The sequence below is a fragment of the Cucumis sativus genome, chromosome 6 (assembly GCF_000004075.3).
Source record: "Cucumis sativus cultivar 9930 chromosome 6, Cucumber_9930_V3, whole genome shotgun sequence".
NCBI classification, from domain to species: domain Eukaryota; kingdom Viridiplantae; phylum Streptophyta; class Magnoliopsida; order Cucurbitales; family Cucurbitaceae; genus Cucumis; species Cucumis sativus.
In genome coordinates, this window is record NC_026660.2 from 14,610,155 (window position 1) to 14,634,427 (window position 24,273).

The window sequence follows — 24,273 nt, forward strand, 5'->3', positions numbered from 1 at the left end:
TATTTGAATTTTAAATAAAAATCATAAGCGTTTTTTAAGAGAATGAAAAAGAAATAATTTGTTTTTATTTTTCGTTAAACTATTTATTTTTCAAAATAATTTTTGGATCACAAACTAAACCTGCTTTTACTTTTTGAAATGGAAAACCAAAGCTTTATTAGGGATGTGTCTTTATCCATGATCTTTATGTTTAGGCCAAAAAAAGGAAAAGTAAAGCATAGATGCCTTCGGCATAATCAATGTGAAAGAGATGTATACCAATTGCTTAACCATCTCTACTTCGAAATAAAATATTCAATAACAATTTAGATATTTTCATAAATTCAATACTTTCATATTTGATATTATTGTAAAGACCAATGCTGAATCTTGTCAATCCACTTCAAACCTGTGAGTCTTGTTGTTCTCTAATGTAATTTTTCTTTCATTTGTTCGATTGCAACAATAATTAATGAATGAAATTAGAAATTCGAAGTTTTTTTTAGCTTGAAGACAGAGTCTGATTTTGCGCTCCTTACCGTGGGCAGAAGGCCCGCTCGACCCACACGCCCAAAGGCAGGCGAAGGGCGCTCTTCGATATCCTACTCTCTTGTAAGGTCTCCAACTTGAAACAATTATATTCTATACTTAAAAAATTACCAAAGAGATCACCAACATGAGTTTAAAAACCTATTCATGACATCCATAATTACTTTGTTCAAAGTTCAAACATATTTTTATGATCATAAAGTTGTGATTTAATTGGAATTTCAATCTTTGATTATGATCACTATTATTATTATAATTATTACAAAATTCAAAACTACCTTTTAGCTACTTTCTGGTAACCTACTGTTTTTGTTTTCTTCATTTATTTATTTATTCCCTCTAAAAAATAAAATAGTGTGTGACTTAGAAATTAAAAAAAAAAAAAGTTGAAAAATGTTTTGGAGTGTTTGTTTTGTTCAAGAAAGTCAAAAGATAAAACTGACCAACACACTAATCCAACCATAACATTTTGTTTTCTCTTTAACGATCCATTTTGTTTCTTAAGATTCATTAATTCTTATAAAGTTTTGTTTAATTATGGTTTTGTAAATTTTAATCATTACTGTCGGTTTGTCCCCTCAAATTTTTTTATTAAAAGTTAGTTTCTTTTCCTAAAATGATCGTAAACTACTGTAAATATATAACACAATTTTAAATTCTATCGTAATATATCGATAAACTTCTATCACTCTCGATTAATTACTAATAGTCATTCTATTATTATTGAAATTTGATATTTTATAATATTTTGCTTCATTTTTTTATTTATTTAAAAATACTTCATTTCTTTATTACAATTATCTCAAATTTATTAATGAGAAAATTATTGAAAATGTTTATAGATATTTACTATAGTTTATAAATTATAAATTATAGTATTTGTTTTTCCTTTGCAAACACACATTTTGGTTTCTCATAGAAAATAAATATGTGTTGTATAAATAATTACCAAAAATAGAAGTAAATATTTTATTAACCATTTGATTTTTCAAAATTAAATTTATAACCACTAATTCGTCCACAAAGTTTGTATATTTGGTCATTCATTTTTTACTTGTAATTTTAAAAAATAGATTAATATTGTAATAAAGAAAAATGGATAAAATAAACATAAATTTAAGAAATAAAAAAGAGTTGTTACCAGCAACCAAACACAATTCCTCCTCGAGAATGATATAAAGAGTAGAAGAAAATAACTCTCATAATTTAAAAAAGTTGGAAGAATGCTAAAGTTGTTAGATCACGAGTAACTTTGTTATCCCATCTCCAAGAATCATACTAATGAAAAAGCAACAAATAGCCTTTTTTAGTAAATTTAAAAAAAAAAATTAGATTCGAGATATTTAAAAGTGTTTGATTACTTTGAATGGATCAAATTCCACCTCCAACAACCGAACATAAGTAAATGAAATTTCAGAAAAAAATGAATGAAAACTGCTAGTAAATCTTTTGTGTGTCGTTTCCACACATTCTTAAAGTAAGTAAGCCATTAAGTCGAGAATTTTTTTTTTATAAAAAAGCCTTTATTCTAACCTTCAATATCAAATTGTCGATTCATTAATGTTAAATTTTATTTTGTTATATTTAAAAACAACATCGAGAAAAATACACGAAAAAAACTATAAATCTTTTTCGTGATAATTTATTGATTAATCTTTTCTTTTTTTCTTTTCTAAAGATGAAAGTTGGTAGAAATATTTTATTTGGATGATTTGGTTTCATTTGGTTAAAAAGAATTAATTATACACTAAATTATGTTGAGATTTATTGTAGAAAAAAAAATATATATATATATATATAATAAATGACATATTCGTGGTATGAAAATGAATAAATTAAATTACTTTACAATAATAAAGTTGAGTTTCTTTTTTCTTCCAAGTCTACATTAATTTTTTCTTTATAGCTTTCTTTGTTCTCATAGCCTACCAACTTTTATTCATTACCTTTCTTTTGTAAATTCTAACTAATCAACTGAAAATAATAATAAATTCTCAATTTGATATTGAAAATTTAATAAGCTTTGTTTTTCCTCTCAATTTCAGTAATACTTTCTATTCATTTTGGTATTGCTTTTCTTCTGGTATAATACTATACTTGAAAAGAGGAGAACAAAGTTACACGTGATCTAACAATTTTAGCTTTTTTTCTAACTTTGTTTTTGGAAGAGAATTATTATTTCTTTCCTTTCTATTATGTCTATAATTGTTGAGAGGGAAGCATTGCTAACAATTGTTTTTTTAAAAAATATGTTTATTTTCTCCTTATTTTTCTTTATTACAATGTTCGTTTATTTTAAGAAGAATATTTAAAAATTCCAACAGAAAATGGATGACGAAACATAGAAACGGGAGCAAATACGGTTATAAACTTAATTTTAAAAAGTCAAATGGTTGACAAAAATGTTTACTCCTAGATTAAAAAAAAAATCCCAATTTTGGTAATTTATTTATACAACTCGAACTTATTTTCTACGAGAAACCAAAATGTAGTTAAAAACAAATAAAATTACTAGTTAAGTGAAAATTTTTAATTAGACAATCAATGAGTTACATAAAGATATGTAGAACTCAACAACGGTTAGTTTTCTTAGAAAGAAAATCAAAAGGAAGGTTCTTATATTAATAAAATTTTGAAAGAAATTGATTAACAACAAAATTGCTAGTTGAAAGTTAAGACGAGGTCTTGGTAACCATTTTGTCTTTTGTTTTTAAAAATTAAAACCTATTTTCTTTCTATGTCTTATAAATACAACGATAGAATCATACCCAAATTCTAAAAGCAAAAACAATATTTTAAAAGTTTTTCTTTGTTTTTTAAATCATTGGTAAAATGTAGATAACAAATAAGAAAAGTCAGAGATATAAAATGGTAAATTTAGTTTTTAATGGTAAATTTAGTTTTTAAGATTGATAGTGGTAGATAGATCCAGACTTAAGCATCGTTACTAAATTACAAAACAGTCGTCACGAAAGAAATCACATACACGGGGAATTAAAAATGATGGTGAGGAGTTTGTTTGTAGAATAAAATGTTGAAATCAAAACAAAGGGCTTTTCCTTTGTCCTAATTGCATCTCTGTTTTTCCCCCTTGGTGATGACATCTTTGAATTAAAACTGAATGTTTCTTTCTTTTTGGGCATTTTGTTTTGTTATGGACAAACTTCCTATTCTTTTGAACTTCTTTTCTTCTTTCCACTTTAAGTATGACATGTTCTTTCTTCCAAATCAATTTTCACATTTTCATAATTTTGAATTCAATCTTGGCTTCGCTGAACATGACAAATTCTTTCTCTATAATTGTTGGAATTCTATTCCATTTTCTTAAGTATTGTTTCTTCCATTTTCATTTCATTCAAACAAAATATATTTTTTCTATTTTTATCTACATCTTTTTATGTTTTGATTTAATTTGATTAGTTATCCCATGTGTTTAAATAAATGTTTGTTTTAGTCTACCTACTTTTAATATGTGTACTTTTGTTTTTGTAATTTAAAAAAGAGATTCTTGCAAAAATAGCAAAAAAGAAAAAAAAAACAATAGGACTTATGCCACTACATTTTCTAAATTGCAAAAATAGCACATTTAAAAGTTGATAACGTTATGATTATCGTTTGATATCACTAATTTTTCCACATTCATAATATGCAAAAAGTTAGTGCCTTGAGCTACTTTTTTTCTAGATATTTTTGTCATTTGATGCAATTTTTCATTTTAGAAAGTGTTCATGTATCAAAACCGCCCGAAAACTAAAATAGACTACTTGATAATATATGGACTAAAATTGAAAATACATAGATAAAAAAAAAATACAGAGGCCAAAGTATTGTTGAATGAGCATTTTGTAAAATAAACTAAAATATTTATATGTTATAGCAAAATTTTGGATTCTATCAATGATAGAAACTTATAAACTTCTATCTTTGTCTATTAATGTCATCGAGAAAAACATATTAATGTTTATCAATATTTAATACCGATAAAATCTGAATTTTACTATATATTATAAATATTTTATCAAATTTACTACTTTTTCTTTACGATTCTCTGTTGCTTTAGTTAGACCATTCAGAAAAAACTAAACTTCATTTTAAGAATTAAAAATTTATACTCTTGACGATATATATAAAACAATAAATCAAGGTATGTTGTTATTGTTTTATATAATCATAGAGGTTTATTATGTAATTACGAAGTAAAACTTACAATTATAGGAATTAAATCTCACGTTCAAAATCAAATGAACTATATTTTAATTTTTCTTCAAATAATATATGAAATTTATAATTTAATTTAATATATCTTTTATTTACCTAAATATATATAAAAAATGTAATGGTTAGACAAGTTAAGTACAAGATATTTAAATCGTGCCTTTTCTATTTTGCAAAAATATAATAATAGAGTGTGAATTGTATCAATGTATCTTCGTATTTTACATCTCACGAACTGGCTTCTTTTTATCATTTTTGTAAAAATAATAAATTTTTAAAAAGAAAATGGTAAAAGATCGAACACTTCCAAAAAATATTTTTCTAAAAAAAAGTAAATAATGAATTTACATTTGAATTATTTTGTTGTATAAAGTATAAATGGTTTGTAAAACATTGGGTGAAGAGTGAAAAGAGGTGGAGGTAATGTGAGAAAAGGAGTTGAGGTGGTGGCTGATGATGCAACACTCTTCACAGTGGAACAATCCTTCCACACCAAACTTAACTCCACCTTTTTCTTATTGCTACTCAAACTCATTATTTCCCTCTTTCGTTGAGTTTCATGTTGTATAGTAATACGTGGAGTAACTCCCGATACAGTAGTAAAGACAAGATGTGTAGGCGGATCAACTCATCAAGTTTCCATTGAAATAGGATCCACACAAGGAAAAACACTTGCCATTCGTTTGTTATTAGGGGCATCCCGGAAACGTCCCGATCGAAATATGGACACTCAATTTGAATTCTGTTTTTTAACTCTACATTCGAGATCATTCAATTCTTAAGAAATAAAACATTCTTTTTTATTCTTCTCATTGTACCAATTTTAAAATGATTTTTTATTAAATAACAATCAAAATAGAAGAACTATCGAAAATAGTAAATTTGACACAATATTTACAATATATACCAAAATTTTCAGATTCTATTAATAATACACATTGATAGTCACTGATATGATTCTATTAGTGACTGATAGTCGGTGATAAAAATCTATCATCGATAGAATCCAAAATTTTACTATAATTTTTTATTGTTTTAATTTATTTTATTATTTTTAAAAAATGTTTTAACTATAATATATCATGGAATATTGTAAGTTGTAAACTTTTTCTACAAAATTATAATACAATTATAATATGTATTATGATGTAAGATAAATGATATAATTTTACAAAATAATAATTATACAATTTTTTTTACATAAAATATGTCCATAAATATATTGATATAGTTTATTGGTTATATAATTTATATATAAGAGTACTTTAAAAAATAAAAAATATTGAATTTCTTTTATAAAAAAATAGCAAAGTCTGTCAAACTTTCTGGACTTCAATTAAATGTTCTCTCTTTCCTTAATAATAGTATCAAACACATTTTAAACAAAGTCTTAAATTATAATTTAATTTATGAATTTACTGCCAAATACATATTTGAAAACATAAAACTATAAGTTTGGTTTTTTTTGTTAAATGAATTGTTTTCAAATTTCCGACTAAATATACATTGGATTTTGTTGAATAATATTATTTGATCGCGAAAATTAACCTATAAATTCTATGTTTATCTCGAATTTTCTATCATTCATAATATATCTTTTCCTTTCTATCAAAGTGTTTAAGAAAAAAAAAGAGTCTAAAATATCATTTTGATATAGTTTGAAACTTGTTTAATTTTAGTTTTTATACTTTCAAACATCTAACTTTAGTTCTTCAACTTTTATTAAGATATCTTAAATTCAGCTCACATTTTTTATTTATGTTATTCTTTTTTTAAAAAGTTATCTACTAATACTTTTAGCTATAAATTTTGAAACACATACGTACATATTAAACTTGGACACTTAAAAATACATGATAACAACGAGAATGCATAGATTTTTATTAAAGTAACGTGTACATATATATGTGTATTTGTTCTTGAGCTCTTCTTGATAATTGAATTATATTTTCAGTAGATACTTAATAATGTAATGTTTATTTTTAACAAAAACTTCAAATTTGAGTACAACAATTATGTGATAAAAGATTGAATCTCTTATTTTTAGGAATACAAATTGTGTCAATCCCATTTAACCAAACTTTGTTATTTAAGTTTTACTGTTAATTAAATAAGATAGCGTTTATCTATTTAATTTTAAAATACACAAATTTATTTAGACAAATTATGAAAAATGGACTTAAATGGATAGAAAACGTAAATATATTTTATTTGGAATCCGAAGGATTTCTCGAGTTTTATGGTGCAATGGGCCTTATAATCAGACGGGTATGGGCCAAGTTCCCAATTCCTTTGATTTTGGGCCTGCGCCTTGGTGAGAATCAAACATCCGAGCAGCCTAGCCCATCCAAAATAGCTATTGGGTTAAGTACATAGATAGCTCTAAGGATAGACTCATATTTCGTAGGAAAAGTAATTGTATTATTGGTATGACTTTTGGATTAATGATTAAATATATAACCACATCTAACGATAAACATAGAAAAATCTATAGATCAGAATCTGTTTACGATACATTTATAGAAATGAATCTAAAATTTTAGATATTTTGAGCTTGATTGCTATAATTTATAATTGTATTTTCAGAAATTGTGACCCATTACTGTATTTTCAAATTTACAACCAGATACAAAATTTAAATTTTAAAATTTAAAATTAGAGCCAAACCTATTTTCGAATTAAGGAAAAAGAATAATAAAATAAATGAATTATTTATTTTTGAAAGTAGTTTTTGAATCACGACTTTACTTTTCTTGTTATGATTAAATTAGTGTGTATCGAAATGGACAAAACAAAAGATGGGAAACCAAACCTCTCTTAGAGATGTCTTTATCCATATTTTGTAGATGAGATTAGCGTTGATACATTCATAAAAGCACGTCTAAATTTTGTAATATCTACAAATTATTTTGTACGAGTTGTGTTAAAGTTTCAAATATTTTGAACTTTATTGTTATATTTGCGGTTGTTCCTAAAAAAAACTCATATTTCATGGTATAAATCCATTTCGTTTTTCCTTCGACTTTTCATGTGTTTTGCAACTCAAATTTTTTACTTCATTGCCAACAATAGCTTGGCCGAGTTTATATTAATGACCAAAATGATCATTATTTGAATCTCCATACTTTCATATTGTACTAAAAAAGATTTCTTTCTTCGTTATACAAAAATAATATTTGAAACAAATGAACAACTTCCTTCTCACCAAAATATCCTCCATCAATAAAAAGAAAGTGTATAAAATTTTACTAATTTTGTCATTTTAATGTTTATGAAAACTATTTCTCCTCCGCTTTCAAAATGCGAAAGCGTACATATTATCGTGAGATTTTAGTCATTAATACATAAATATAATGGAAACATTATATTCATGAAATGAAAATTTGAGACCTACAAATTTAATAAGAAAATGATTTTAAATAAGTAAACTTTTAAAAAATATTTCAAAATATAGCAAAAATATAAAAAATATCTATTTATGATAGGCACACACAAGAGTTTACATTCATTTATCACGATCCATTGGATAGGTATTGTGATTTTTTTATACTTATTTTGCTATATTTAAAAATAATTTAATAAGATATACAAAATTATTTATTTGATAAAATTAAGAAAATATTACATATAAATTTAACCAAAAAAAAAAAACAATGAATAAATTAGAAAAAAATAGAATTGTTGAACTAAAAGCTTTAAGATGCGTTATTTTTGGTAAATTTTTCAAACCACATTGTTACAAAATTAAAGAAGAAGAAAAATTAAGGATTAAAAGTGATTTTTATAATTACTTCTTGCGATAAATACTGAAAACCAAGTGTAGAGTCCGGCCGGGCCGACTATGGCAGCCAAACCCTCTCTAGATTCCGACGACGACGACTTCAGCGCCATATCGTCTCAGCAGCTTCGTGATTTCATGGACGTCTTATCAATGGAATCGGACCTCGACCTTGCCTACAATCTCCAACTTGAAGAAGCTCTCGTTGCATCACTCGCTTCATCCTCTTCCTCCTCTTCAATTCATCGGCCTGAAGTTCAAAATTTCGAACACGTTGATAGACCTAGAATCGGCACACTCCATTCCAGGGACGTCGAGGAATGCGATCGGATATTCCAAGACTGGCTGCAAACGGAGTTTGATATGCGCAGGACTGGCGGCGAACGTCACCGTCAGGTTCACAATCATGGTTGCGCTAGGGGGATTCTAAATATTCGCGATGATGATTGGAGAGATCAAAGTGAGAATTCTCGTAAACCCTTCGGTGAGGGATGCTCGAATGGCGTTGACGATCAGGGAGTTTTTAAGCTTTACTTCAAGGGTTTGGTGGGCGAGGAAGAGATTGGTAATGAGAAACGTGTTGTGGCTGGAATCGGTGTTGCAATTTGCAATCCGGAAGATAAATTAGTGGTTGAAGTGAAAAGACGCCTTCCAGGAAATGAAAGGAGTAAAATTGTGGCTGAGCTTAAGGCTTTGATCGCAGGATTCAATGTAGCTTTGGATTTGAAATTGAAGCGCCTCTGTTTTTACTCCGACTACTATCCTCTCTTTCAATTTGTAAGGCTTCTCTTTGCTCTTGTTCATTGTTTAATCCTTAACAAATTTCTTGCAATTACTTGTTTATCAATGAACTGCTCCCAATATAATTCTGTATTTAAATACTTTAGCTGTCTTCTACATCGATCTCGAGACATTTATATGTTGGTATATTACTATATTTGTATCACGTGGCATGGGACCCTTGTATATTACTTTAATAATGGTTTGATTTCTTGTGCACATACCACAAGATGGAGGACTTTAACTGCGTAGATGACTGTAAAAAATGTGATGATAATGTTAGTTAAAACCCATTTTAAAACACTTTCTTAAGCTACTCGAGGAACTAGGTCCGTTTATATCTTTTACATGAGTGGATGGAGCTGCTAAATGATGCAATGTGAAGTTTATTGTTTAGTTTCAAACTTTGAAGATAACCCCATCAATTTTAAGTAATTTCGATAAAGAAATAGTGATTAATTTCTTCTTGAGTATCTGATAGATCCCGGATATAATTAATATAAAAGATAGTAGAAAGTCAAAGGACCCTCCCAATCTTGAGAACTACACTCAAGCCCTAATTCACTCACTACAACTAATTACTATTATGTCCTTAGTACCCTAATAACCCCTAATACAAATCCTATCAGCATCATGATAGAAGGGGGTTCTAAATTTATTCTCCATTAGCAGGAATTTCTATCTAGAAGTTAGAACTGAGTCAACTGACAGTCATTGAAGAAGATGCGTCTGCGTTAAAGTAATATTGAAAATGGATATATTAGCAAAAATAGAAGATGATAAATAGAGAAACAGAGACAGTACTCTGCTATGATTCTATTAATGATAAATTCCAGATGAGTTCACAAAATATCCACACAATACACTAAAGAACAGCACAGTAAAATAAGAAAGAAAAGGCAGAAATAAATGCCAAGGTTATTCTCCAGCTCCTTCGAGAAAGCTGGAATCTTCTCTTCAAAAGCCTCAGCAGCGTTTACCCAAATATGACCCGGTTTGCTAATCCCCAAAACATTCCTTATATACCTCATCAAGGGTGAGTTCCCCCCCCAAGAACCTCCCCACCATTGGTCTTCTGTGTAATTCCCATCACACCCTTTTTGTAGGTGTAAATGATTTGGAGGTCTAACATAATGTTGAGCAAAATGTTGTAGATGGATGATGTTTGACTATATTGTAGATGGCTGATGTTTGAATATAAAGGGCTAGTTATATCATTAGGGTGTCTTCTTTCCATGAGTACAATTATTAGTAATTCCTTCCCAAGCCTTTCAAGTAATGTTTTATAGTTTGTTTTTAATGAAAGCAGTGTTCCAAAACAGGTGATTTCGATGTGCTCCCAAGGTTGAGTGTTTTTGTTTGAAATTGTTGATATCAGGTTAAGTTGTTCAACTTGTAACTTATTTCTAGAAACATATCAGACAGTCCAATATCTTATTATTAACCCATGGACAGATCACTGGCAGATGGCCACCCAAGCAGCGCAAGGTTGCTGCTCTACTCAGTCAGTTAGCTCATCTTCGAGTACGTTTTGACTCTTGCACTCATGTGCATGTGGCTCGACATGATATCAAATATGCGTTCAAATTAGCCAGAGATGCAATAGGTCCTCAGGTCACTCAAACTGAAGTTCCTGCTCCAAAGAAGAAGCTAAATGAAACTTGTGTTATTTGTTTGGAGGATTGTGATGTTAGTAGGATGTTTGCAGTTGATGGCTGCTCGCATCGGTACTGCTTTTCTTGTATGAAACAACATGTGGAAGTGAAATTACTTCAAGGATTGGTGCCTAAGTGTCCTCATGATGGTTGTAAGTTTGACCTGAACGTTGATAGCTGTGCAAAATTCTTAACACCTAAAGATATGGCTACCATGCGCCAACGTATTAAAGAAGCTTCCATACCTGTCTCGGAGAAAGTTTATTGTCCATATCCAAGATGTTCGGCTCTCATGAGGAAAGTTGAGGTCTTGGCATACACTAAAGATGTCTTTGGTACTGCCAACCAATCTGGAGTGCGGAAATGCATGAAGTGTCATGGTCTTTTCTGTATCGACTGTAAGGTTCCTTGGCATAATCGCATTACATGCAACGACTATAAAAGATCAAATAATCTTCCAACGGAAGATGTGAAATTGAAGTCCCTGGCATCAACGTGTCTGTGGCGCCAATGCGTGAAGTGCAATCACATGATTGAACTTGCTGAAGGTTGCTATCATATGACCTGCAGGTAGGTAACCTTATTCCTATTTATATCATAGTCATGACAGATTTTTATTCCCAAAGTGAAATATATGGTAAAAAGATAGACAGTTAACTCTGTTATTAACTCTCACTTTAAATTATTATAATTGTGGATCTGTTTAATGACTCTTAGCCCTGACTAAACTCAGGTGTTTACATCTGACTAGAAATTGAAATTCTGACCGATTCTTTACATTTTTTTTTTCTGCACACGAAGTTGAAGTTGATTGAGAATTAAATAATAGTACTCGTGAAAATGGAATGGAAGTGGTTTTATTTGTTTGAATTTGTAAACGTTAGGTTTAGGGATACCTACTGCTTATGTTGGAAAAGTGAAAGGAAGGTTATCCATCATGAAATTCCCATCATCATTCCTTTTATTTGTTTTCTGGATGTGCACTATGAATGTCTAGAAGTTAATAGCGTATTCACGACTGCTTTTCAACTTATACCTGAAATTTATCTGAACCCACTCTAGTTTGCACCCCGATCATTTTGACCTCGAATTAACTTCTCGTCTTTTTGTTGTAGATGTGGTCATGAGTTTTGCTATAAATGTGGAGCAGAATGGAAAAATAAAAAGGCGACGTGTTCTTGCCCGCTTTGGGCAGAGAATCATATTTGGCACGACGATGATGATAGAGACTTTGATCATGATGATCGATACTACGATGACGAGGAAGACGAAGAAGAGCTTTATGATTCAGAGGATGAGTATTTTATTTTATTTGGTTAGCAAAAAAAAAAAAAAAGAAAAAAAAGAAAAAAACCATCCTTTCAGCTTCACTCTTCATAATGAACCAACTTATGATTTCATCTTTTGGTTGTAAATTGGTTGACCATGGATGATACATTTGAACTTGCAAAATGATTCAAATGTTGAAGTGTAACTCTTGTTGGGGCTTCTGTTTTTGCAGCAGCTTCTAATCAATGAAGTTTCCCTTCCTCTAAGTTCTCTATTTCATGTCTTTTTTATGTATGTGTTCGATACCATTGTGTGTATTTTAATTTACATAAAATACTATATTTCTAAACGTGTTTATTGCTACTTATAAATTTTATAAACAATTTCCTTCAATTTATATTCAAGATGTTAAATTAATTTTAAAAATAGTTTGTGCAGTAAGGACAAATCTGATGTTGTCATTTTCCGATTTGTCGTTTTGAGCTTTCTAAATTGTACGACCGACGATCCTCACTCTTCGAGGAAGCGACATGCAATGCAATGCAAAGACAGTTTTTTACCAATGTCCCCACGTCTACATTATTATTAGAGACTTTTTCTTTGAAGGGATATTGTTATTAGAGTTTGAAATCTGTATTGTTGTGAAAATAAACAATTCTAGTTTTATTGTTATTGTTTAATAAATAGCTGTGGGAATGAAAATTGTAAATAAAGTTGAAATTTGTATTCGAATTAGTAATATATAACTTACAATTTATTATCTATTGATGTCATTTAAGAGTAGGAATATGGACAGTAAAAGAACCCATTAGTAATTCAAAAACATAAGTTTGCCTTGATCTAATTCTAAATTTGCTTCCGTAACTCTTAAAACAATACTCTAATCTTACTAAATAAAGATTTGTTAGTTGAAAAGTAGTATTAATAAACTAATTATGTTTATAATTCTAGAACATTCGGAGGATAAGAATCGGTTTTTTCAAAAGGAAAATCACAATAGTTAAACGAATTAGATTTTGACTCATAAGTCACAATCTTCATTTGTTTGAGGATTTTTGTTAGGAAATGAGTAATTACTGAGTCATTCGAAAAGTTTAAAAGAACCGCCAATTGGAATCGGTAACCACATTTAGAGCAGCGTTTCTCGTTGGAATCCATGGCGTCCGGAGCAACGAACATCGATTCCGACCTAAACGACGATGAACTCGCTTACGACTTGCAAATGGAGGAAGTCATTGCCGCTTCACTCAATTTACTCCCCTCTACTTCTCACTCTCCTCCACCATCCACTTCATCTCGACCATCGCCATTCCCCGATGATGATTCCGAGAATCACGATGCGGTTATGTTATCGGACGATGATGCTTCGGTGGGCGACGACGGGTTGGATCATCGGCTTAATGACCTCGTTGCCGGAGACTTTATCAACGTCTCCGATGATGAGTGGGGAGGCTACGATTGGATGTCCTACCGTACGAGTGTATCTGCTCTCAAGTTATGTAATCCTTTGTTTGATCCCGAGGGTTCCAGATTGTATTTCAAGGGTTTGGTTAACGAAGATAGTGTCAGAGACGAAACAGTGACTGTGGTGGCTGTTTTTGATCCGAGAGAGAATTTATTGATGGAAGTGAAGAGTCCATTGGAGACTGTTAGAGAACGCATGGCTATCAATCCAGTGGTTGCTGAGCTTATGGCTTTGATCGAAGGGCTTGAAGCGGCTCTTGTTTTTCCTTTGAGAAGAGTTTCCTTCTTCTGCGATGACCGTGCGCTTTACCGATATGTAAGTTAGTATACTCATCATTTTCACTATTTTTAAACATTTCGAACAAAAATTGTCATTTCTGATGAATTAGATTTATCAATATTTGGATCGTTGCTAAAATTTTTAGTACATGCTTGCTTCATATGATATTTGATTCTGCCCTTTTCATTGTACATTGGCGACCCACCATTGGAACACTCAAGTAGTGATCTGAAAAGAAAGTGACACTGTTGAAAATTCTCTGTTCATTTCTTTTTTAATTCTAGAACTCTTTGCCACTGTTGTTGTCTGTTGATTTGATACTAATTCTTTCCTTATCCTTCAAGCCGCCCTATGGTTCCTTTGTTGGACTGTTGCGAGTCATGATTCTGTTCAACTTTTAGATTCAACAGCAGAATTATTTAGTACTATGTGTGATTACTGAATGCAGATTACAGGCAGATTAAGGCCAAAACTGAAGGAGGTTGAAAGATTAGTCGACCAAGTGGGTCTTCTACGAGGGTACTTCAGTTATTGTGAGCCCTTTTTGGTAGAACGAAATGATGTGAAATATGCCTTTAGATTAGCAAATTGCTACCCTGCTATAGAAACTAAGGACAGTAGGAAGTTTGTGGAGAATTGTAAGATTTGTTATGAAGATAGGGAATTGGATCAAATGTTTACAATAGATGATTGCCTTCACCGATACTGTTTTTCTTGCACGAGAAAGCATGTAGAAGTGAAGTTTCTTGGTGGTTCTGTGGCAAAATGTCCTCATGAAGGCTGTGAATCAGTAGTGAAAGTTGAGAGTTGTGATAAGCTTCTCCCACCCAATGTAATTGAAATCATACAACAACGCTTAAAGGAATCTTCCATCCCCTTTTCAGATAAAGTTTATTGCCCACAACCTAGATGCTCTGCTTTGATGTCAAAAACTGAAGTTTTGGAGTATACCAAAGATATTCATGAGAATGCAGAGCACTCTGGCACCAGGAAATGCGTGAAATGCCACCAACTTTTTTGCATCAAATGCAAATCCTCCTGGCACGTCAATATGACTTGTGAGGTCTACAAGAAGTCAATCCATAACACTCAAACAGAAGATGCGAAGCTGAAGATTCTAGCCAGAGAGAAGTTATGGCGACCATGTGCAAGATGTAGTCATTTGGTTGAACTTTCAGAAGGATGTTATCACATCATTTGCAGGTCTGCTTCCTTCGTTATCCTCCCATTTTTCTTTTTGTATATGCCTAATCTCACTCGAGTTTTTTAATATAGTCTAGTTTAATATAGTATTCGCATGAGAAGTTTTGGATTCTATGGGGTGTATGGGTCACTAACCTCATAAGTCAGTCTTAAATAACTCAACTTCATTCATCGGCGAGCTCCATTTTTCCCTCTTTTCCCTCTCTCTATTGTTTCCAAAATCCAGTCCAAACAACTTAGCACCTCAAACATAGACTTCCTAACTCCAACGTATTAACTCTAACTTCAGAATATGGCTCAAACGATTGGCCCTAAAGTCATTTCTTCTGCATTCCAGTCAATATTGAAAACTACCAACTAGGTTAATTGCTATTTCAAACCTACATTGTAGACAGTGGTGGGGCTTGTTTGGAATGACTTAATGAGTTGCAAAAAGTGATTTTAAATACTTTGATAGTCATTTCAAGTAGGCTCATTTTATGCTTTGAGCTTTTGAGCATAGTGATATAACGGTTTTTGTACTCGTGGTTAATGTGAGGGGGTTATTTTTCTTCAGATGTGGACATGAGTTTTGCTATTCTTGTGGAGCTGAATGGAAGAACAAGCAACGAACGTGTTCATGTCCCATATGGGACGAAGAGAACATCATAAATGATGAACTGTGAAAGGACCAATCCAATCGGAGGTGACAGTTTGTGAGATTTGCTTGAAGAATTCAAATGGTTTCGGTAAATATTTTTTACTTTCCTATGGAATTAGTTAAGATTATAGTACCTGCAGGCTACAAAGTTGAAATTACTTTCAGTACTAACTTCGTTCTTTTTCCATTGAATCTTGATAGTTCCTATACTTATATAGGAGTTATGCTGGCCCTGAGCATATTTAACAAGAATAAAGAGAAGCAAAGTTAGTGTTCTACTTCTCATAGTTTATTTCCATTAAGGCTTATTATTGGTGCATTGATGGTTTCAATTGAGCCAGTTGGTGGGAATTTTGTCCATATCAAATGATGCTTATTTCATTCAGTTATTAGAATATAGTATTTATGATTCTACATCATCCACCTTTTCTTTTTCTTTCTTTTTTTCAATGAAAAAATTATGTAAATGCGCGTTGAATATAATATGTATTTAGTCTTTATGTTTTAAAACGTTACTTGTTTGACTTAGAGTTTATTTGGTCTCTAAGATTTTAAAATGTAACATTTTTTGTCCCAAGTTTTGAGTTTAGTTTCCATAGTTTATATTTAACAATTTTGTACATCTACCTTCGTATTTTCTCTATTGACACTTTTAATCTATGTTATTTGATTTAAAGTTAGCATATACAGTTGGTAAAAAGTGATATATGATAATGGTATGCAAATAGATTTGTTTTAAAAAATTATTTGATGATATTGAAGCATTTCAATCTACATGTCTGCTTGGTTGTCTTCGACTTGATGACTTTGTACCATTTCAATCTTTCCAAGAGGCTGAATTCAATACAGAAGAAAAATGTATACTACTTTTACAAATAATTTCAAGATCTCTATCTCTCTCTCTCTCTTTTTTCTAATAATTTCTAAAACAACTCTATTTTTCCAAAAATCCATAATAAAATAATAAATCTATTATTAGCTAAATATGTTTTGACTACTTTTTAATTTAGAAGTCAAAGGCTCAAAATTGTCAATCTATTATGAAACTTAAACTTCTTTTTCTAATAATTACTTTGTCTTTCAGTACAATTAATAATTTTGGATTTGAATCATTGGAAAAGTAAGGTTGCTTGTCACAACCACTAATTATTTGGTTAGAATATAGTGTCTCTAATTTGAATGATGATTATATCTTTTTCACTATTATTTATTGTACTTGCTGTCCATGTGGTGGTTATACACACACATGTGTGTGTGTGTGCGCTCCTTCCAGCCTAGAAGATAATTGGCTGTGGTCACTAACTTTGAGTTTAATCATTTGACGACTATTCTTAATCCACTTACCTTTTATTAAACGCAAGAGATTCTAGTTTTTATGATTTTGAGAGCTACAATTTATTCTTTATGATTTGGTAAAACCTTAACAATTCCTATAATTTCTCATAAATAGTTTAGTTTGATAAAATTGTCATAGTTAATCCCTACAGTTGAGTGTATTTAAGAAGGTTAAATCAAATTTATCTATTACCAATTTAGTAGTAATAAAGTGATTAAAGAAATTATTAGTGACTAAATTTAACAGCAAAAAAGAAAGAAAAAGAAGAGTTCATATTTGAAAGGGGTGGCTGAAACTGAATTAGCACAAGCACAATAGGCACTGACACAGTAGCGTTTCCTTTACGGTTCCTCAATTTTGCATCTAAAGAAAACAAACAAAACCGGTGGTGGTGGGGTGAACTGGAGGCCTCTTTCCGTCTTTTCATTCATCTGCCTATTAAATATGAATTTATTTACCTTACCCGGTTCGGACCGGAAAAGTGGGCCCTAATCTTAATTGCCAGTTTGAATTTTAGAAAGGAGAGGCGGCGATTTCGTCGGGCAGTGAGACGAAGATCTGCCGTCGTCGCCATCGCCGCCGTAACAGAGACGGTTTCTTTCAACCGCTGGCCACCAACCTTTATCGTGGCCCTAAGTGGAGAAAAGAGGTTTGTTTGTCTAACGGTTTCCAAAAATCTTCTCGGGATTCTCCATTTTTATTCCTTATTCCCTTATTCCCTTATTCCTTATCGTTGTTTATTTCCCTTTTTCTTTTTTCAGTTTCAAATTCGTTGGTTTAAACTCCTTTTTAGAGGGGAATTGTTATAAATAGGAACAAAAAAAAAAAAAAAAAATGCCAAGATTTTTTAAAAATAATTTTAACATTTTGCTCTTTTTTAAAGAAAAAGTTTAGTCCCTTGGTTTGTAATATTTTAGGATCAAATCTAAGTAATTAAGTATTTAAGTATGTAACAATTTTGTGTTTGTACTCTAAAATTATAAAAATTTAATAAAGTGTTTAAATAGCTTCCACAATCCTAATCATTCTAGCTACCCAACATAAATTGTGAATATTTGATCTATTGGATTGATTTTTTTTTTATTGGATTGGATTCGAGTTATATTTTTTAAAATTTGTGTTAGACTAGATTAAGAACATTGTAACTTACTATATTTGTAATAAATAGTTTTGATATCTAATCCGACATAAACTATTAATTTGGACTAGATAAATTTTTATATATTAAGTGAATTAAAAAATATACTTAAAAGAGGAAAAAAAAATCCAACAAACGAAATGAACCTAAAAGATAGAGATTAAATTGTTATAAAATTTGATTCCATTATGAAGACTAAATTAATAGCAAAAATAATGTTATTTTTACGAAAGTTAAACCAAAAATGTCTTTTAACCAAATTTGTAGATGAAATTAGATTTATATCTAATTTCAATAACTTATAAATAAAGTAGCTGTTTAGTAATATTTTATTTGTTATTCTTTACTTAAAAAATAAAAAATAAATTTGGTCAATATATTAAAGTTGATTACATTTTCGATAATTTATTAGCTACTACACTAATTATTATAGAAGTGGTTGGAAGATGCAATCATATATTAATTATTAAATAGTGAATAATGCATGAGGAATTTATTCCTCAATACCTCACCTTCATATTCTTTTCAACTTTAATAATGTAAAAAATAACAACCACACACATTTTTTAACTTTAATCTTAATCTATACATTATTTTTTTTGTTATAGTTTTTTCTATAGTTGATGATTTAAATTTCCTTAAAAAATATTTATTAATAAATATAAAAAAGAAAAAAGAGGTGAGAGGATGGTGGATAACTGGAAAAGTAAGAATTAAAAAAGAAATAATGGCTACCGAAACGGTTGAGTGGTAGAGCCGTCCATACTTTGAAATTAGCAAACATCTTTTGGAGCAATCCCTATACGCTTCTCTCTCTCTCTTTCTCCCATAAATATTTTCTTTATGCAAATTGTAAAAAAATTGTTTGTATATTTTGAAGATATAATTGAAGTAGGAAATGTAGTTTTGTTTTCATTTTTCATAAAAACAATAAAATTTTGGGGACAATTTAATGTTAATAACTAATTATAAAATTAAGGTTATAGGATTTTTAAAAATAGAATAAAACCAAAATAGTAAAATACAACACCAAAATGGTATTTTAATTAATAAAAATAAAATAATTGAATTCGTCTTCGTCTTCGTCTTCGTCCCCACCCACCACCACCACCACCATCACCATCACCACCTTCGCCATTGCCTTTTCACTTCCTCAACAAATTTTTCTTCTCCTAAACCCTAGAATTGAAGATTCTTCTCTTTCTCCTTTTCCCCTTTGCGTCTCATTCAAGCCTTTTCCAACAACATCACTTCCCTTTCTCTTTCATTTCTTTTCTTTTCTTTCCACACTGAATTTTATGCCACACTCTCTCCTTCTCTTTCCACGTCCTCCGGCGACGCCATTCTACTCCTTCCTCATTTGGATCTGCGGACACTATGACTTCCGCACTGCCGCCCTCTTATACTACTAGTCATCCTCCTGGACTAGGACCTTCTACCGGTGAACCGGAGAATTTTGGAGATCAAGCTATGGAGTTTCTTAAAGCGGCTGGAGAGATGGCTCTGGAGTTTGGGAAAGGGTGTAGGGATATTGTGGTGCAGAGTTTTGGTGATAATGAATCCTATCTTGTGAAGACGTTTGGGAAGGGATCGTTCATTGGGAAAAGAGTGAGAGGACCTTGTGAGAAGGTTTTTGGTAAATTGCGATTCTTCAATGAGTATTTGCCTGAGGATAAGGATCCGTTTCATGTTTGGATGGTTATACTGTCCGTTTCGGTTTTGGTTTTAGCAGGTGAATTTCTGGACTTGGGAGGAATAGTAGGAATTAATTCATTTGAACTTCCTTCGTGTTTTTTCGAAGTTTGCTTCGCGCTTCCAACTGTTAGAAGAATCTAAACGGAAGAATTTCCTTTGACTTGCGTTTTCGATTGTTGTCTTCTTGTTGACTGAGGAATTTCCTCTGAAGAATCTCTTTAATGATTTGTTTTGTCTATCTGCAGTTTTAAGTCTAAGTGCTGAACGGGATGATATTACCATCTCACCGATTAAGAAGATTTACATTCATCCTCCGAGCGCCAGGCGAGTTATGCTTCCAGATGGTAGATTCTTGGCTTACAAGGAGCAAGGTGTATCGGCAGAAACAGCTAGATTTTCATTGATCGGTCCTCATACTTTCCTATCTTCTCGGCTTGCAGGTTGTATAGAAAGGGTTCAAGATTTTGGGAAATTTTATGTTAAATTTGAATGACCTTTTCTGAACTTATTTTCCTATGATTCTTATCTTTAGGAATGCCTGGGCTTAAGTCTTCGTTGTTGGAAGAGTTTGGGATTCGCTTGTTGACGTATGATCTCCCGGGGTTTGGTGAGAGTGATCCTCATCCTCAAAGAAACCTTGAATCTTCAGCAATGGACATGTCTTTTTTAGCGAATGCTTTAGGTGTCAACGACAGATTCTGGGTAATAGGGTATTCCACAGGGAGCATGCATGCTTGGGCAGCTCTTAGGTATATTCCTCATAAACTTGCAGGTATGAATAAGGGAATACCATTTTTCTTCTTCACTTAAATGCTCAAAATTCAATGCTGAAATGTAGAATTTATAAAAACGGACGCAATTTGTGTAACTTGTAAGATTCTAGCTCAAATTCTGTAGAACATCTTTGAATTGAAAGTCTACTAAAGTGGGATTTTTTAAGCCAACTGAAAAAGAGAGACAGACAGGGATAGTGAATGAGGATGCCCAATTACATTTTCAAAGTTTCAATGACTATATGTCGGTAAGAAAATTTCTGATATTTATTGGCATCGTTCTGCAGGTGCAGCTATGTTTGCTCCAATGGTTAATCCCTATGATCCAAGTATGACGAAGGATGAAAGACATTGGACGTGGCAGAAATGGAGTAGAAAAAGGAAACTTCTGTACTTCTTAGCTCGAAGATTTCCTACTGTTCTTCCTCTGTTTTACCGTCGTAGCTTCCTGTCTGGGAAGCATGATCAAATTGATAAGTGGTTGGCATTATCACTAGGAAAAAGGGTGAGAGTCTGAGACGCTATTATCTTCAGTCACAGTTGATTTTTAATTGCGATCCTATTGTTGAAAGAATGGCCTTTCCCTATTGTTGATGTTTAAACACCTATGATCTTGATATGCTAAGAATGTTTTCATGTTTCTCAAAGTCTTGGCTGAACTCCTATTATATGCCGATGTCCAATTTCTTGTTTTGGTAATGTTGTCATGTACTCATGTGTAATATGTAGGATTTGTTAACTCGTTTTTTTCCTTGAGATTTCACTTTAACTTTTGAGATTGGATAGAAACATCACCCATGTAAATCATCACTGAGGATATAATCAGAATATTCTTTTCACTTTTCAGGATAGAGCTTTAGTTGAGGATCCAATCTATGAAGAGTTCTGGCAAAGGGACGTAGAAGAATCAATCAGGCAAGGTATTGCAAAACCTTTTGTGGAGGAAGCTACATTACTTGTATCAGATTGGGGTTTCAGGCTTCACGATCTCAGATTACAGAAACTTCGAGTAAAATCCGTGATTCATTGGCTCAAGTCTTTGATAGGTGACGTCCAAGAGGAATTCACTGGCTTCCTTGGTCCAATACATATATGGCAGGTTAGATTTTGATTGATAATGTTCATCTTCCTCAAAATTTAACTTTTAGTAGCTTGCTGATTCCTCTTTGGAGATCTCATATGTTTATTCAAACAGGGGATGGATGATATGGTGGTTCCACCATCAATGACCGATTTCGTTCATCGGATTTTACCAGGAGCTGCAGTCCATAAGCTCCCATATGAAGGCCATTATACATATATCTACTTCTGTGATGAATGCCATAGACAGATATTTACTACCCTCTTCGGATCCCCAGAAGGTCAACTAAACATTTCCCGTTCCGTGGATCAATCTTCCTTGGATCGTGACACAGAAGATCTCAAAGTTCAAACCATCAATGATTCTGCCACAGAGTAAAAGATAGGTGTTGTAGCTCACTATAGATAATGTACATACCACACGATTGTTCTGTTGCTCCTCAACCAGGTACGGAGGAGAAAAGATAGTTTTCTTTTTCATTTCCCCCCCCTTTTTTGCCCCATTTCATATATTTTTTTTTGGAAAATAATGAGTTTAAGGGTAGTTAAGGGTCTAGTGAACATGGTATCAAAGGGGCAAGTTATATTACAAGCAATAGAAATATTACCATATCAGAATCTTCTGATTCTTAAAACTTCGATTACACTTCTACGCTGCTTGGATGTCTCATTGAACACAAAGACAATTGAATAAAAATTCAATTCATTATACTTTCTAGTTTATGTGAATACAAGTGATATTTATGTTTGTGATAGAAAATCTGTTTCATTTTGTTAGTCTCTGTTGATGATAATTGATCATTTTGAAGATGGAAAGGAGCTCATGGCAAATTTATTGAAAAAGAAACAGACCCAGAACGATGGCCTACAATAGAGATGTTGTTCATATCCCATCAATAAGAGATGAAGCAACATAAAGTGGAGGCTAGGAAATCATCTGAAAGCCCTTCGAGACCTGAGTACAAGCTCATCTTCTACTCGTTTGTGGAATGAAAATCAACGGGTAAGATGGCCCTTGCCTCGCCCTCGAGAACAAGCTCGTCTCCATTCCTCAAGCACTTTGTTTTGAATTTAGCCCTGAAACACATTTGGCAGTACCCAAACTCAATGAAATGATAACTTGAAATTTGAATTTGAGAAGGTAGAGATTTGCCCCCCAAGAACAAGCTTACAGGTATCTCTTCTTATTTTCTCTCAACTCGATTGCTTCTACCTGACCAACAATCTTCTCTCCGACGTAAACCGGCAACTTAAAGTTTAAACTTTGCGACACATAGATGGCTCCAGGCTACAATCATCCTCAACATTATAAATCAGAGCATCTTCAAAGATTAGACCATCACCATACATTAAAAGATAAGCATTAAATCAGTTGTAAGAACGTTTCAGGTGCCATTTCTCAGTTCCCCCAAAGTTCTATAAGTGTTAGAAACGCAAACGGGGTAGACTTACATAATGAGAAGAAATGATATGAGGGAACATCGAAGCGACAAGCAAACCGTGAACAAGACAACCGTTGAATCCAGCACGTTGAGCTAATTTGGAATCGAAATGCAGAGGATTAGAGTCATGACTCACTTTGGAGTATTCCAAAACATCTTCACTAGTGAATATTCTGTTATAGCTCAAGATATCTCCAACTTTGAGCACACTAGAAGTTGATGAAGAGAAGCATTTCAAAGAAGAAGAAATATATGTTGAGAATAAACCTTTACTTAGCATACTTGTCAATAAAGGACTTTTAAGTATTTGCTACAAAGCTGTATCAAGAAAACAAAGGAGGCAACCATTAGAAGCTGTAGAGAAGATCAAGACATAGAAAAATATGTAAGCACTTAAAAAGGTAATACTTAAGTGTATTATGGGATGCATCATTCCCTTTACATCACCCACATCAAACAAGTAATTTAAACATTTCATAAAAAAGACCAAAAGGATTTTTCTCAAAGTTTTTGATTCGTAGAGATTTTTGTACGAATGACTCAATTTTAGTGGTGTTAAAGCAGAGTGAAACACCACTAAAAAGACCAAAGAAAACAAACATTTTGCTTACATCATAGAATACATAACTATTCAGAGCTCAATATCGCAACAGAGACGTCTTGTCATTCACGGAATAGTTGTAGCCCTAACCCTAACCCAATGCTTGTTCAGCCACAATTTAAGTATTGTGGTGAGACTTGGGAGGGCATTTGCAAGCCCAATTTAGGAACAATTGATTAAAAATGAAAATCGTAATGGACATGAATCAGTTATGGCTACAACTATTTCACACTGGGTCGACATTCTTAAAGTGATATTAAGTTCCGAATGTCTATGATTTAAGCAAAAAGTTAGTTTTTCATTAGTTTTTAAGAGTGGCTCATGCGGACATTAACACATCTATGATTGGACAATCTATATAAAAATATCATACTTTATGCGTAGGGTGTAACTATA

The 24,273-nt window shown here is 31.8% G+C and overlaps 4 protein-coding genes across 8 annotated transcripts; 3 read left to right on the forward strand and 1 right to left on the reverse strand.

Annotated features, from left to right (window-relative positions):
- The first annotated feature begins 8,492 nt into the window (after window positions 1-8,492).
- On the forward strand, window positions 8,493-12,499 carry LOC101214830. The gene is made up of 3 exons (XM_004149506.3): window positions 8,493-9,298; window positions 10,757-11,526; window positions 12,072-12,499. The coding sequence occupies exons 1-3, from the start codon at window positions 8,585-8,587 to the stop codon at window positions 12,274-12,276; spliced, it is 1,689 nt and encodes a 562-aa protein (XP_004149554.1). The 5' UTR covers window positions 8,493-8,584; the 3' UTR covers window positions 12,277-12,499.
- Window positions 12,500-13,150: 651 nt separating this feature from the next.
- Window positions 13,151-16,389, forward strand: LOC101217459 (ATP-dependent RNA helicase DEAH12, chloroplastic). Of its 2 annotated transcripts, XR_969783.2 has the most exons (4): window positions 13,151-14,005; window positions 14,418-15,172; window positions 15,729-15,900; window positions 16,014-16,389. XR_969783.2 is itself a non-coding variant. In XM_004149516.3 (3 exons), exons 1-3 carry the CDS (start codon window positions 13,382-13,384, stop codon window positions 15,835-15,837), a joined length of 1,488 nt encoding a protein of 495 aa, XP_004149564.1. In that variant the 5' UTR covers window positions 13,151-13,381; the 3' UTR covers window positions 15,838-16,295. The 2 variants fall into 2 exon arrangements, 1 of the variants encoding a protein (XP_004149564.1); XM_004149516.3 differs by having other exon boundaries at window positions 15,729-16,295.
- A 2,961-nt stretch (window positions 16,390-19,350) lies between these two features.
- Window positions 19,351-23,593, forward strand: LOC101214346. 4 transcript variants are annotated; one of them, XR_004217500.1, is made up of 8 exons: window positions 19,351-20,018; window positions 20,227-20,421; window positions 20,514-20,753; window positions 21,042-21,259; window positions 21,602-21,853; window positions 21,950-22,282; window positions 22,613-23,008; window positions 23,112-23,593. XR_004217500.1 is itself a non-coding variant. In XM_004149504.3 (6 exons), the coding sequence occupies exons 1-6, from the start codon at window positions 19,664-19,666 to the stop codon at window positions 22,211-22,213; spliced, it is 1,524 nt and encodes a 507-aa protein (XP_004149552.1). In that variant the 5' UTR covers window positions 19,352-19,663; the 3' UTR covers window positions 22,214-22,545. The 4 variants fall into 4 exon arrangements, 1 of the variants encoding a protein (XP_004149552.1); XR_969784.2 differs by having other exon boundaries at window positions 22,613-23,593; XR_969785.2 differs by having other exon boundaries at window positions 19,352-20,018; window positions 22,644-23,593.
- Window positions 22,599-23,590, reverse strand: LOC101214584 ((R)-specific enoyl-CoA hydratase). The gene is made up of 3 exons (XM_004149505.3): window positions 23,287-23,590; window positions 23,007-23,122; window positions 22,599-22,911 (listed from the first exon to the last, which is right to left on the reverse strand). The coding sequence occupies exons 1-3, from the start codon at window positions 23,554-23,556 to the stop codon at window positions 22,809-22,811; spliced, it is 489 nt and encodes a 162-aa protein (XP_004149553.1). The 5' UTR covers window positions 23,557-23,590; the 3' UTR covers window positions 22,599-22,808.
- Window positions 23,594-24,273: the final 680 nt, after the last annotated feature.

What these genes read in the sequence shown, in the direction of transcription:
- LOC101214830 (XM_004149506.3), top strand. Translation starts at nt 8,585, where the DNA reads ATGGCAGCCAAACCCTCTCTAGATTCCGACGACGACGACTTCAGCGCC. An exon ending in ACTATCCTCTCTTTCAATTT is followed by an intron (nt 9,299 to 10,756) that starts GTAAGGCTTCTC and finishes ACCCATGGACAG; the next exon opens with ATCACTGGCAGATGGCCACC. An exon ending in TGCTATCATATGACCTGCAG is followed by an intron (nt 11,527 to 12,071) that starts GTAGGTAACCTT and finishes TTTTTGTTGTAG; the next exon opens with ATGTGGTCATGAGTTTTGCT.
- LOC101214584 (XM_004149505.3), bottom strand. Translation starts at nt 23,556, where the DNA reads ATGCTAAGTAAAGGTTTATTCTCAACATATATTTCTTCTTCTTTGAAA. An exon ending in ATATCATTTCTTCTCATTAT is followed by an intron (nt 23,123 to 23,286) that starts GTAAGTCTACCC and finishes GGATGATTGTAG; the next exon opens with CCTGGAGCCATCTATGTGTC. An exon ending in GAAAATAAGAAGAGATACCT is followed by an intron (nt 22,912 to 23,006) that starts GTAAGCTTGTTC and finishes AATGTGTTTCAG; the next exon opens with GGCTAAATTCAAAACAAAGT.
- LOC101214346 (XM_004149504.3), top strand. Translation starts at nt 19,664, where the DNA reads ATGACTTCCGCACTGCCGCCCTCTTATACTACTAGTCATCCTCCTGGA. An exon ending in CCTATCTTCTCGGCTTGCAG is followed by an intron (nt 20,422 to 20,513) that starts GTTGTATAGAAA and finishes TCTTATCTTTAG; the next exon opens with GAATGCCTGGGCTTAAGTCT. An exon ending in TATTCCTCATAAACTTGCAG is followed by an intron (nt 20,754 to 21,041) that starts GTATGAATAAGG and finishes ATCGTTCTGCAG; the next exon opens with GTGCAGCTATGTTTGCTCCA.
- LOC101217459 (XM_004149516.3), top strand. Translation starts at nt 13,382, where the DNA reads ATGGCGTCCGGAGCAACGAACATCGATTCCGACCTAAACGACGATGAA. An exon ending in ACCGTGCGCTTTACCGATAT is followed by an intron (nt 14,006 to 14,417) that starts GTAAGTTAGTAT and finishes TACTGAATGCAG; the next exon opens with ATTACAGGCAGATTAAGGCC. An exon ending in TGTTATCACATCATTTGCAG is followed by an intron (nt 15,173 to 15,728) that starts GTCTGCTTCCTT and finishes ATTTTTCTTCAG; the next exon opens with ATGTGGACATGAGTTTTGCT.